This window comes from Xyrauchen texanus, chromosome 13 (assembly GCF_025860055.1).
Source record: "Xyrauchen texanus isolate HMW12.3.18 chromosome 13, RBS_HiC_50CHRs, whole genome shotgun sequence".
In the NCBI taxonomy this organism is placed as follows: Eukaryota; Metazoa; Chordata; class Actinopteri; order Cypriniformes; family Catostomidae; genus Xyrauchen; species Xyrauchen texanus.
The window spans coordinates 35,947,741-35,962,163 of record NC_068288.1 but is presented as its reverse complement, the minus strand read 5'-3'; the positions used below and the strand labels follow the sequence as shown (position 1 = coordinate 35,962,163).

The following is a 14,423-nucleotide window of genomic DNA, read 5'->3' as shown; positions in this document are numbered from 1 at the left end:
TACTGTATGACATCTCTTATTGTCATTGTTGAAATGCTTGTTTGGATAATCATCAGTTGCATTGTTATTTAATGCCATTTCTCCTGTTTGTAATACTGCTGCCAGGACAGTGAAAGAAAATACACTAGGTCCACTACTTTCTACAGAAGCTTTATTCATTTAGTTTACATTTGCATGGTTGTTTAAACTTTTTCAGGCAATTGTGCCCTTTCAATCAATGTTGAAATTGAATCAAGTAAATATTTCTTTATCTGATTTAATCAAACATTGTTTTCTTTGTTGCTGAGCTATCTAGCTGTGCTCCTGAGTTAAGCAGCATAAAGAAGTAATATTATATGCTATCATTTCAAAGTCATCCACCGTTAAATGAGATCTTGGAACATAACATTGTGTAACTCCTCTGCAAATAAAATAAACTTTGTGTTGCAGTAAACTTTTTTTCAAACAACTTAAAGTAGCAACTTTGCACAGTAACTTCTATAACATGCTAATTAGTAATTTTGAAATATTCTGACTGTGGACTTCATAATGGACACTTGCAAAACATTATCATGTTTAAGTACATATGCAAGCTTTTCTGAAGGTAAGTTATTTGGTTTGCAGATGCGTAATGATGTTTTACACCCCAGTTTTACTCGCAAGCCAGTGCTTCAATCTGGGCTATGCTGCATAATTGTTATATAGTAAACAAATTGCTGCTATGAATATGTGTTGGGATTCTGGTGTTTACATGTGCAATGTATAGTGTGTGTGTGTTTAATCAAATTTATGACCTTACCGCATCAAAATAGTTTCCTTTCTTAGAACCAATCAACTTAATCATGTTAAGTGTGTACTTAAGTTTGGGTATGTATGTGCATCAGACAATTTCTCATGACCCATGGAGGAAAATAGGCTACATGCGGCAAGGGGCCAGTATTGGGTGCTGTTGATCATGGAGCCACTCCACTCTAAAAAAGAAAAAGATGCAAATGATGGGATGTTTGCTATGGTACCTGTTACTAAATATTCGAATAATTGCTACAACAATGCACAATTCTCAATAGTTATCTCACCTCATCCCACACATGGCTTGTTTAAAAGAGACCACAGTCCTTGAGATTTTCTTTGATGATAATGTCTGTTACAGCATCAAACACAAACTTGACGTTCTCTGTGTCTGTGGCGCAGGTCATGTGGGAGTAGATTTCTTTGATGTCTCGTCGCAAATTCAGATCTAAAAACTGCATCTTAATGTAGTTACCAGCATCCTCGAAGGTGTTGGGACCTAAGAGGAAATGCCATTGCTACTGGTTAAACCGAATGGTTTTCCGAACTACTCAAGAGAGCCTGTTAAATAGGTTGCTGCTTCTATTTTGGTTTCTGTTGTCAATGATTGATGCCGTTTAAGGTCTTACCATCATAATCGGGGAAGCACATACTCAGATGAGCTTTCTTGATCTTCTCCGTGAAGACGTCCTTCTTGTTGAGGAAGAGTACAATGGATGTGGTGGCGAAGTAGCGGTGGTTACAGATGCTGTTGAACAGGTGAAGACTCTCATGCATTCGGTTCTTTGGTTGACAGAAAAGGAGAAACAAGAATTGTGTTACTCAGAAAGCTCAACCACAACCCAAAGGAGTACATTTATTGAGCTTTCAAACACTTTATGGGAAGTGTAGCCTCAGGTTTCTTTTGGCATCAAATGGCATCCTACCACTTCATCGTCCTCCACCAGGACCATGTCGTAAGCACTCAGTGCAGCAATGAAGATGATACAGGTGACGCCCTCAAAGCAATGGATCCACTTCTTTCTTTCTGAACGCTGACCACCCACATCAAACATCCTATAGAGCAGGAAGATCAGTTAATAAAAGCCAGTTCTTGCATGCAATCTTTGGGGGTATTTTGGCCTTTAGGGTGGGCCATAGGTTCTCTCTTTGTCTGAGCAGCATGGTCGTTTCACCGTCCGACGGGGGGGGCGGGGCATAAGGAAAATCTAGACCTGGCCATGATAAGAGCTGTGGATTTGTCATAAGTGCTGTATTGGGAAGGTATGCCTGTCTAATGCAATTGTTTCTGTAAAGGATTTCTACTAGGGCTCTTCTTAAAATGTTGAAGACTTTCTCGTTATTTAAGAAGGCTAATTGTATTTAAGTGTATTTTGTTTTAGTCTACCTGAAGTTGAGGTCCTTGAGGGAGAACTGGGTCTCAATGATACCAGTAGTTTTAACTCTTGATCGTAGCATGTCCTGCTCGGTAGGGATATAGCCAGGCAGGATCAACCTTTCCAGGTCATTTAGATAGCTTTGAGAAAAGAATAAGGGAGACGCTGAAGCATAATTCATGAAATGCTGAATGAAGTTTACTTCAGAATTAAGGAGTATCCTCCATATTTCATAAATAATGTCATTGTTTGTTTTGTTATCAAGTAATAGACAATTTAGGGGGACATACTATCCAGCAGAGTCATTCAGCTGGTATTCGGAGGCTCTGTCAAAGCATGCCTGGATGCCTGAGTCCTTCCACAACCTCAGGATGATTTCAGACAACTCCTTTGGCATGGTGCCTTCCTCAATGGTGTCAGCTAAGTGCATCAGCTTCCTGGCATCATCCTGCAACCAAACCGGTAAAATAATCAGTGACTGTACATAGACTGCACACTTTATATATAAATGTATCAAAAGCGAGAACTCAGATAACAGCTAGGACACGATTACTCCAGATAGGGGGTCATCTTACTCCAGCATTGGTTTGAAATGGCCCTTTTTTAAGATTACATTTAGTAAATGTTTATTTTCTGTGATGATATATTGGATGATGCATCATCATCCTGTACATCCTAAACTTAAATCTAAACACTGTTTGTTTATTTTAAAAGTAAATGCACATTGTTCTTAAGCAGGGTATCTTTCCACAACTTCCCCTGTTGACATGCAGAGCAAACACAAATTTGAAAGTACAAAAATATCCCAGATTATAATTGACCATTTATGTATATTATGTAACATTCCTTAAGAACGTTTGAACATTAAATAAATAGTACTTTGCAAACAGTGTTAGAAATTCCAGCACCTGTACAGCAGCGTCTCCATATGAAATGTTGAGTGTTGTCATGGCCTTCACAATTGCCAAGATTGACTGCATAGTGTTGCTGTAGATGATACTAACAAACTCCATGCTCTCTTCAAGGGAGTAACCATCTTGGTGAATAATTCTGTGATGGGAAAAGACCCAAGAGGTTTTCATTCATTCATTCATTACACAGAATGTAACTGTAATTAATAGTAGTCATGGATCATTAAATATTATTTGGAAACATTTTATAATAACAACACTGTATACAGTATATATAAAGCATTAGTTTATAGTTAATGAATTATTTATAAATCATTGTTAATACATTTCCATTTTCTGTGCAAATAATTTATTCTTGTTTAATAAGTTAATATATGAGCAGTTTGATAAAGGTTTTTCATCACAACTTGTTTACCAAACCTAATTAATGTTTTTGTATAAATGAGTAATTATTAAAGACAGTTGTATATGTAATGAATTGGACAGGAATATTCCTGATTCAACACAAATTAAGCTCAATCGACTGCATTTGTGGTGTAATGTTGATTACCACAAAAAATATTTTGTGGTCCTCGTCCTCGTTTCTTAAAAAAAAGCAAAAATGTGAGTTATAGTGAGGCACTTATAATGGAAGTGAATGGGGCTTATCTGTAAATGTTAAAATACTCACAGTTTCAAAAGAAAAGCCACCAGATGTAAACAATATGTGTTTTTTAAAGTGATTTCAGAGTGATAAAATCACTTAACCTGTAGAGTTCTATCAATTTTTACAACATTGTTACCAAAACAATGTAATTCAGACATGTAATTCAGTAAATCCTAAAATGACCATTAAAGCAACGATTAAAAAATCTCTAAAGCTCAATAACAGAAGAATAAATTTATAAATGTAGTTTCACATTTCTACCTTTAAACTCTAAATTTACCCCATTCACAAAAATTTTGGGAAATGTATTGAGAAATGTATCAAATGTACAAATACTTAATACTGTGTTGTTATTATTAAGTGTCATTTTATAGTCACGCTGTTGTTTCCTCAGAACTTACTTCATCTGTTTGACAATTGTGCTTTTCCCTGATTCACCAGCACCTGAAAGGCAGATATGAATTGATTTAATATATTATGTGTGTGGATGAGTGTACTTCATTTAGTGTGACGATTCACTTGAAGTCACTGTTGCAAAACTAACTGGGGAGCAGTGCATTGCGTAACGGCTCTGTGAAAGTGATGTAAAATAAATATCATTCACTGGGAAAGTTCTTTCAACTGGCTTTAGGAAGAATGTGAAATTACATATAATTGTCCGTTCACAATTTTATGTAATTTTAGATTGTTCAGCTTATCTTTGTAGATGGAAAAAAATACATATTTCTTGAGACCAGAGACAAACTACATCAGTATTTTTAAAGGGTTTGATGGATAGTAAGATAACATTTCGTAACATTCGATAACATGATGTGCCTAATTATGAGTCTGCTGATTTGACAGAAGACAACTAGCATTGCATTCTGTCAAACATCTCTATACATTGTGCCAATGGCTAGAGAGGGAGGTATATTTAATATGTTTGATATTGACAAAATATATAATGTGCATGTTTTTGTGAGAAACACACTCAAAAGAATTGACCACTAAGGTCAATTCCCACTTATATATATATATATATATATATATATATATATATATATATATATATATATATATATATATAAAATATTTATTTATTTATTTATTTTGATATATCGATGTAATGATATAGTGGCATACTTTCACTTTATTTCTTGTTGATTCATATTTCCATAATCTTTCACTCTTTGTTCCAAAATGACTGAAAGAATCCTCTCCCCTCCCCTCCCCTCTCCTCTCCTCTCCTCTCCTCTCCTCTCCTCTCACTTGTTTATCTTTTGGAGGATTACATTAAGAGGCTTGGGTCTTATTATTTTTGTCTTAAGCTCCTCCAAGCTTTATGTCCCATAACCCTGACCCATATCATCTCTCATACAAAGACAAGCTGAGTGTGGTTATGATGAACTGAGAAATTTACATTTTACATGCAAACATGAAATATACAGTATCTTCAGTCTGACATGCAAAGTTATCTTTGAATAAATTAAGTGTTCCGCTTTATACAAAGAGAACTATATGATTCAGTATTGACGATTCAATCTTTTATTTAATTACAATAGATTTATTGTGTTTCCAGTTTATAACACAAATGTATTATTTGAAACAAGTCCATTTTTTGTAGCGCCCATCTTAATGTGGAGGTGTTTGATATAACAAACAAATTTGATCTGTAAAGCATTTTAGATATATTTCTTAGATCTTTAAGAGCACTAAATATATCCTACCATATTTTACAAATCTAGCAAATAAGCTTTTCACAATCTGAAGCACAATTCATTTTAACTACAATCATTTGCCACCACAGCTATATTGAGCTCAATAGGGTCCAATCATGCATTGTTACCTAGCAGCAGAAGTTTGACAGTCCTGGCATCTCTGTCGGCATCCTCTTTCAGCTTCTTCTCAAGCTCCCTGGAGTGCTTCTCCTCAGCGCTTGCCCCGGCCCCCATATTGACTCTTGATTAGGGGAAAGAAGTCCTTCTGGATGACCACTTGCTTGCTTAGAGGCCTCCAGGTGCTGTCAGCGATACAGCTCGCACCTCAACTGGCACCTGCTTTGCTTTGGAGACCTGGTGAATTGTTTCGAATCTTTCGAGGGGGATTTTGGGGATGTCTCTGACCACCTGGGTTAGTGGCACCAATGAAGAACAAGGACAGAAGGCAGCAAAAGGGTGGAGAGGTCATCTGAACTCGGATTTAAGGAGAAGGTGCTGTGCTCAGCAGAACGTGATAATCTGGCTAGGGGCTTCACAGGCAATAGGGTAAAAACTATGGAGCCTGTTTGTTGGTGTGATAATTTCATGTTACATATGTTAGCAATTTTTATCATTGTGTTAACAATGATGCCTTATTCAACAAAAAGTAGAATTGACTCACCATGGCACACCAGCTAGAAGTAAATAGGTCAGTCATGTAGGACCTATGTTTGATGTGTTTCCTTCAACTTGAAATGTCCTGGCATTATGTTTTCCTATGAGCGCTGATGGCTATATTTGTGTGCTTAGATGTTGCATGATATAATGCTGAAATTGCATCTCTATGCCCTAATATTACACCACACTTCAAACATTTGGGACAAACTTAGACAAATTTATGTTTCTTATGGAAAACAGTTTGATCTAAAGGCTTATTGGGATAATATGCCTGTACATTTCTTTACAAAACTAAAATTTACATTTTTAAATGCATGAGTTGAACTGGATAGTGGAGGAAAAGTAGGCAGCAGATGGCTAGCAAGCATAGACATTCCCTGGGAATATTGCAGCATACCAAGTGGATGGCTCATGAAGAGTGAGTATTTATTATTATGCAAAACTGTAATCTAGAAGTATATTGACAACTTGGAAAAAGCTACAGTTGAAAAAGTCTAGGTTGTTTATTCATTTTAAAAATAATTTGTGTTATCATAGTTTTGATGACTTGACCATTATTCTACAATGTGTCAAATAGTAATAATAACGAATGAAAAGGTGTTTGCCAATTTTTTCCTGGAGTGTGTTCTCTATCTTAGTTCTTGAAAAGAAGGGAATCCATTTTTTTATTATCATTGGGCAGTCTGACCTCTCAGTGAGAGTGCTCTAAAATGAACCCAAATAGAAAGATACATTTGATACCGAAAACTCCATGAGTAATTCTAATCTCACTTTCCCGCTGTAGTCATCAGGATCAATTCACACATTCCATGTAGAGAACACATTTAAAGAGCTTTAGTCTTTTACCCGACAGAGCTTAATGACCTTAATCTGAAGATGGACAGATTTTAATCCACAAGCATCACAGGTGACAGTGATATGGAGACAATGTATTCTTCTATGCTTCAAGAGGAAGCGTAAGAACCATTCAAATAATAAAATGTATTTTATGCAGCAATTAATCTGATTGGACAAGAAGTTGTTAAGAGTACTGACTGACCTTAAAATAGCACTGGATTGTTCCATTGTTTTTTCATGAATGTTTCTGTTTTCAAAGCATTCCCCAGGTTATCAGTTTGTGCGTTGCTCAGTTGATGCCACTTTGGTTTGTTGTGGAACCGCTTTTGTTGGCTCAGTAAAAATTTGAATAACTAGCCAGATTGTGTCTTAATGTACGTTACTCAAAATTAACTTCTTGTTTATAGAACTGTTGAATGTAAGCAATATCACCCTTGCAATTTAACCAATATTGCATGAGCTTCAGTGTTATTAATGATTAATGTTATAGAAAGGACATTTATAATGTATAATTATAAAAATCAATTCTGACAGAATATGCAACAAAATATAGGTTACCCGAGCAACATTTCTGCAGACAAGGCTTTGAACAACCTATATTTGTTATAAAATATATAACTTTAATTAGTCAAAGACAATGATGGAAAATAAAACAAATAAAATACATTACTATAACATTAACTGCCCATTACATCTAATTCTAGATCTTTTTTCACATTAGATTATCCAAAAAAAAAAAAAAAAAAAAGACAAGAGGACAAACCACAGTGATGAATAATGTCTTAAAAATGAAGAACAAAAAACATTTACAACAGTTATTTCAATCTGCCCATTTGCTATGTGTTAAAAATATCACATAGGTGAAACACATACAAGTTAATTGTGCTTGATTCCTCTGTCCTAAAAAATCAATCTCTCTGTTTTACATTCTCTCTCTCTCTCGATCCACAGACATCTACACAGCAACATATCCAGAACATGACTACATATCTGTACAGTACAAATACATTTCATGCAAACTCAATTGAGTCCCCTTTAGTTTAGTTCCAGACGATGATCTCTTATATATAGCCCAAATAACCTAATAAAGTAGAGGTGCTTGCTTGGACGTTTTTACTGAAACTTTCAGAGAGGTACCCAATAATATTCCTGATAGCCTGCTTTAAACAAGTCCTATTGGCAAAGAGACAGACAGGTTCTGAACCCCAGTCTAATATAGTTTTTGTTTTCTTTGTGTGCAACAATACATATTTAAATGAAAATAAAAATAAAAGTATTAACGTGTCAATGAACATACTGTACAGAATGCTGTCATTAACAATCAACCGAATATTTTAACACACAGAAACGACTTATACTGTATATAACACATTAGCATAGCAACATATGGAAGATCAAGAAGATTAAAACATGAGTATTTTCAATGATATTAAAGTGTTTCTTTTTGACTTTTCAAGGTCTCTAGAGAGGTCACGGAATACTAAGGTTTCCTTGATCTGTACATCTGCAGAATGTGAATATGTGCTCAGCTGAAAGAGTCCATTAAATGTATGACTTTACAATGAATTCTGTCACAAAACCTTGTGCAGTCACGTCATAGCTCTAGTATCAGAACGTCAAGTGCAGTTAGACTGTCCATCATTCAGTTAGTGGTATATACACCAAAGGTTTTGTCATGATAACAGTCGCACAGTGTGTTAAGACAAGGTAATACTATTGTAATAAATATATTTAAAGGGAAGTAACAATGATAACAAAATATTTGCACAGATCTATACACATTTTTTTTTCTCTTTTTGTGTGTGTGTTCTATTTCCATACAAAGATCTCCACAGAATCTAACTATGTACAGCCTACAATAAATACTATAGATTTTCAAAAATGCAATGTATGTTTTCTCCCCGGTCGGCATGGTTATGGTATACCTTGGGTGCTTCTCATTTCTTAAATTATGCATCCTTGTTTCCCTTTGTGAAATATAATGTCGAAGGAATCAAAGGTGAATTTATAAAATGAATATCCTTGCTTATTCAGATGCCACTTTAAAGCAACATCTTTGTGCAACTGTATTAAGTTGCTGCTTAGTTATGTTGTTGGAGCTTGATAAATGAAAACATTCTCAATAAATCCTAATAATTAACATGATGCACTGTTAAAGTACAGTATGTACAATATTTGTTTTTTTTTATATCGCAAATGTAAAATGTGACTTACAAGCGTTGTTCCAGATGACTTCCACATAGTCTTTTATTGCAAGCCATTTTGACATTTAATCATGTGTAGGATATGATTTATAGATATCTACAATTCATTTTTCATTCTTAATATCACCAGTGGAATTACTACTAGTGAAAACGCAATTTTGTTTTAGATAATTAGGATTGCAGTAGTAAAAACTTTAATTCTTGATCAAAAATAAATAAAAACATTATGCCATTACTTGCAGAAACACACATTCTTTATATTACAAATGGAATTTCAACCAGTAAAGGCAGTTTTAATTTTTTTTTTAACTGTAATTGCATTTTTACTTGTTGAATTTCACGATGATTTGTCATTCACTCCTGTTAAAAAACAAGTACACATATCTCTAATTAATTTCTTACTAGTTGAAATTCCAATTTCACATATCAGCGATGTAATATTTACTAGTAAAACTGCAATTATAATTACGTTGTTTCAACTGCAAATGTATACTCCTGATATTAACAATTTGCTAATTAAAATTTGCAAACAAAAACAAAAAATAGCTTGATATCTGTAAATTGGATTTCACTAGTGGCAATGTTCATTTTAGATATCTACCATGTTATTGGTACTAGTAAGATAGCTTATCAAGATATATTTAATTACTCTTCAAATTACTATAATCACAAATACATTTTCACAAACCTGAAACACCAAATCTAACATGTTGAAATCCATTTACAGATATAGAAAATAAGCATTTCACTAGTTGTAATTCAATTGGTGATAACAAGAATGGATATTTGTACTAGTAACAATGTAATTATTTATGTATCCTTATTACATGTTAAGTACATAGCTGATATGCAAAATTGAATTATAGATATCTGTAATTGAGTTTTAAAAAGGAGAGAATTACAGATTGTTGTGGAATTGTACTCAAAAATGACATTTGTTTATAAGAATTCATTTTCCAAAATGTCATTGTCATTTTTTACATCCAAAATTATCATTTTACTAGTGCAAACATTAAGCTTAAGATTAAACTTTTATTGTCATTGTGCAGAGTACAGGTACAGAGCCAATGAAATGCAGTTGTTTTCTCATATCCCAACTAAGCTGGGGTCAGAGCACAGGGTCAGAGCACAGGGTCAGCCATGAAACAGTGCCCCTGGAGCAGATAGGGTCAAGGGCCTTGCTCAAGGGCCCAACAGTGGTGTCTTGGCAGTGCTGGGGCTTGAACCCCCAAACTTTTGGTCAGTAACCCAGAGCCTTAACCGCTGAGCCACCACTGGCCCGTAAATCACTGATATTAAAAAGAAGCATTTTCACTAGTAGTCATTCTATTGCTGATTTCAAGAATTAGCATTTCAACTATTGAGAATTGAATTGTATACAGTATATCTATAATTCATATCCTACACATGATTAAATGTCAAAAGGGCTTGCAATAGAACCTGTGTATCTTCTCTCCTAGCTCCTCAGACAGCTTCCTCTCTCCTCGGTTCTTACAGTACCTCCTCACAATGCATTTAGAGAACTCATATGTCCTTCATGACTTCCATTGATTTTAGGGTCATAGGCTTGAGGACGGAGGAGAGAGGAAACCAGGAAGCATCAATTAGTCTTGAGAAGCACCCCTTGAATATTTTTGTGTAAAGGTAGTCACTTTGAAATCAACCTCAAAAGCAGGGTTATAGAGTGTGTAGGGGGATATCTCCTTTAAGAAAAAGTGGATACATCCCCCTCTCATGTCTCAGCCATGCTGCTTTGCTCCTGGTGATGCCTCCTATTCCGCGGCTTCTGTAGCTCCTTCTGTGCTTCCTTGAAGTCCTTCTTCTTGTTGGCGTTGGCTGCGGGGTCGTCCCCCATCTGCCAGTAGTCCTGACAGTATTGGTTGATGAGGCCCATCTCGGGCTGGCTCAGGATGGCCAGCAAGTCTTTGTACTGCTCGGCGCTGGGCGTCCAGGCGCTAGACTGCAGAGGAGGCTCAGCAGGCACGGTGGATTCAGTCTGGATGCTGTTGACAGTGCGGGCGGAGAGAACCACCAGCTGCAGTTTGACCAGTGTGTGTTTGAAGTTCTTCTCGGTGGAGATGCACTGGTACACTCCTCCATCAGACAGCTGGAGAGAGTGCAGGAGGAGACCCTGCTCTGTGCGGACTACACGGCCATCAGAACGGATCTGATACACAATTAATACACAAATAATAGTTGTCAAATAAGCTTTATTCGAATAGTTCTGCGATGTGACAAATACATTTTGCCATATACATATATTTGATGTAGTCTTAATATGAGGTCAGTGGTAGTAGTGATAATTAGCCATTAATTAACTAATAATTAGCAAATAAATAAAGTATTTATGCATTTTTATGTAAAGGGAAAAAAGTGAGCCATTATATCACACATACCTCTCTTTTTCTATAACTGTTTTCTTTCTGGAAATGCCACTTGATTGACACATGAGGAGATCTGGCCTGGCACTCCAAGAAGCCTGTGCTTCCTTCTACCCCATACTGGACCATCTCCAATGTGTTCTTATTGGCTGGCAGGAATTAAAACAAAATATCTAAAACAATAACCAAATTCAAAAGGAGCTCTTTGACTTTATCCAAAACAGCAAACACATTTTTGCACATCAAATATAAATAGATATATATTACCCCTCACCATTGGAGTTATAGCCCCTGCATTGTCTGATAGGGTTGCCATACTTTACATCTTGTCTCCGACTCCGCCTAAAGGATTCAAACCACCAATAACATGTCAGGAAAGTAGTTCAAACTAATCTTGTTAAACGTAAAGGTGCTCTCAGTAATTTTAAAATCATGACATACAGACTCCAGTCATATCAGTAACCTTATAAAAGTTGTTTTATTTTACATTGAGAGGGTCCCCCCATGAGATTTGCCATGCTAGGATCACATGACCAGCCAAATACTACTCGCTTAATCCCAGTAACAGCCCTGTTATTGAACACTTTCACTCGTGGATTAAATTAATAATGTCTACTGTGAACAGTGAATTTGTATGCTGGCCTCTGTAACTATTGATTTTGAATGATGCTGCATCAACGCTGCTAGGTGTCACTTTTAGTCCAAGATTACATAATTAAAAGAGTAACTGGAGTGTACCTATTTTTTTTTGCAACAACAATAACCTACCTAATAATATACAAAAGCAAATATCTACATAAAGATACTGTATACGTATATACCTTTTTTGGTTTGCTGAGTAGCGAGAGCAGGATTTGCCATCCCACGCACAGTATGGGTCTCTGGCCAAACAGCAGTCAGCACAGGCCTCTCCGTACACATCACACCTGTGCAGAGCCAGATGAGTGACACCCACTGCTGAACTCACATAGAGCTGTTGCTGTGCCATGATAAAACAAGAAAGAAAGTTTTTTTTTTTTTCGTTTGAAACCATCTCACGTAATGATTCCTTATCCATTAAGAACCCTAGATTCATACCAGTTGTTATATCTTAATACTTATTAATATGTAGAATTTGTTTTTTAATTAGCATTTTACTTTCTGAATCCTCAACTTACTCGTTTTGGGGAAATCTTCATAGCAGTTATTGGAGTTGGAACCTGGAATATAAAAAGGATAATACATATATTTAAAATGAAAAAAAACAAAAACATGATCAAACAGATAAAAACAATAAGTGTGAATGTTCATGCTGTTGTTCTTAATGTGTAAAAAGATACAGGATGATAAAAAGAAATAAAAACAGAAATAACGGGATCTTACTCTAAAGACTTCCACCTCCTCCAGAACTAGTTCTTCAGTTTGAAGATCATCTCTGGGCAGGACAATCACTTTCTGAACTGTTCCTCTGTCTGTAAATGACAAGAACGAATTTGTCAGAAACATTTACCACAGATTTTATTTTTAAAAACCTTAAATGTCTTAAGGAATGTAAGAAAGAATTTAGAAAATTTCTCTTTGACTTTTTAAGTCTTTAGACTATTTCAAATGTTATAGATTTGCATACTAAAAAGCAAAAGCATCCTCCTTACATTTTTTATTTAACTGAATTGTTATTATTATTTTCTTTTGATGCCAAGGACCCCCACAAAAAATAAAAAACAAAAAATAAAAATACAAAGGCAGCTTTATATTTTCATGTACAAAGTCACAATTTTACTGTGTAAAACCATTTGTAAATAAGATATAATAAAGATAAAATGTTAGCATAAATAAATGGGCTTATATATTGTCATTTTACCAAATGATTGAAATAGTATCTGTAAAATATTATCCCCAAAAATGCAGATTTTGTATTTATATGTTAGTTCTCATGGTTAAAACTATGGCTGTTAATAGAATAAAATAATAATGATTAATGAATCTCATGATTTTCAACCAGTTTTCAATGCAGAATTATAATTAACAAATACACACACACACACACACACACACACACACACACACACACACACACACACACACACACACACACACACTTATATTTTTAATTTTCTGTGGAACCCCAAGTACTCCCTTGCGACTCCATGGACCCCAGTTTGAAAACCACTGATCTAGGCTATTTATCCATCTAAATTAAATATAACTAGCAGTATTTCTATATTTGTTTACTACTTTTCTAACTACTTTACCTAAAACGTACCCATAAAGCAACCACAAATATAAAACAGGACATTACTTTTTGTCGTTCGTATGTTGCAATAAGCCCATTGTGTGTGTAGATGAGAGCGTTTACCTGTTCCTAAGAAAAGAACTTCATAGTTGCCATCTGCAGCAGCCACTTGATCCACAGTGATGGTGGTGAATTCATAATCCACATTGGTACGGACCACTAGGGGGCGCTTGTGGACTGGATAAACAGAATTGAACATAGTCGGATGGTTCCTCATGAAGTTAATCACCTCATCTGGGTAATCTTTCGTTGACTTCATATTAGGGGTGAAAGTCCCTCCAGGACACTGTAATAAGAGGGGTTAGATTAAGTTCTTGCTTTTATGTATCTAAGCTTGATCAACATAAATACATATTATTTTTACCAAAATGTTACTTATGATACTCACTGTCCCTGGCCGAGGATAAGGAATTTTACCCTGGTACGCCACCCACTGGTAGTTTGGCCCTTCCTTATGAGCAAAAGGGCCATTGAAGACCATGCGCACATCAGCCATTGAATACACACATACAGCTGAACCTTTAAATACTGACCTGGAGATGAAGAAAGAGTCACAAGAAATAGACCAACACAGTATTAGACCAAGTAAGACCAGTTAGATGTTGTAATGTGATATATATATATATATATATATATATATATATATATATATATATATATATATATATATATAT

At 35.3% G+C, this 14,423-nt stretch overlaps 2 protein-coding genes across 4 annotated transcripts in view; both read right to left on the bottom strand.

Moving 5' to 3' along the window:
• Positions 1–117: 117 nt before the first annotated feature.
• On the bottom strand, positions 118–5,789 carry gnat1 (guanine nucleotide binding protein (G protein), alpha transducing activity polypeptide 1). Its single transcript, XM_052140919.1, has 9 exons — positions 5,527–5,789; positions 4,103–4,145; positions 3,053–3,194; positions 2,435–2,592; positions 2,156–2,284; positions 1,695–1,824; positions 1,398–1,551; positions 1,056–1,267; positions 118–950 (listed from the first exon to the last, which is right to left on the bottom strand). Exons 1-8 carry the CDS (start codon positions 5,630–5,632, stop codon positions 1,077–1,079), a joined length of 1,053 nt encoding a protein of 350 aa, XP_051996879.1. The 5' UTR covers positions 5,633–5,789; the 3' UTR covers positions 118–950; positions 1,056–1,076.
• Positions 5,790–7,536: 1,747 nt separating this feature from the next.
• LOC127654105 (semaphorin-3F-like) overlaps positions 7,537–14,423 on the bottom strand; it is a 68,945-nt gene continuing 62,058 nt past the window's right edge. For all 3 annotated transcript variants that reach the window (XM_052141099.1, XM_052141098.1, XM_052141100.1), the window contains 8 exons: positions 14,138–14,282; positions 13,813–14,035; positions 12,840–12,928; positions 12,635–12,676; positions 12,299–12,456; positions 11,752–11,819; positions 11,493–11,626; positions 7,537–11,263 (listed from right to left, as the gene is read on the bottom strand). In XM_052141099.1, coding sequence (XP_051997059.1) covers positions 10,829–11,263; positions 11,493–11,626; positions 11,752–11,819; positions 12,299–12,456; positions 12,635–12,676; positions 12,840–12,928; positions 13,813–14,035; positions 14,138–14,282 — 1,294 coding nt within the window. In that variant the 3' untranslated portion in view covers positions 7,537–10,828. The remainder of the gene's footprint in view (positions 11,264–11,492; positions 11,627–11,751; positions 11,820–12,298; positions 12,457–12,634; positions 12,677–12,839; positions 12,929–13,812; positions 14,036–14,137; positions 14,283–14,423) is intronic.

Coding starts and splice junctions, on each gene's coding strand:
- gnat1 (XM_052140919.1), bottom strand. CDS start 5,632: ATGGGGGCCGGGGCAAGCGCTGAGGAGAAGCACTCCAGGGAGCTTGAG. Junction 3,195..4,102: donor ACAATTGTCAAACAGATGAA/GTAAGTTCTGAG, acceptor TTCCCATCACAG/AATTATTCACCAAGATGGTT. Junction 1,552..1,694: donor TGGTGGAGGACGATGAAGTG/GTAGGATGCCAT, acceptor TGTCAACCAAAG/AACCGAATGCATGAGAGTCT.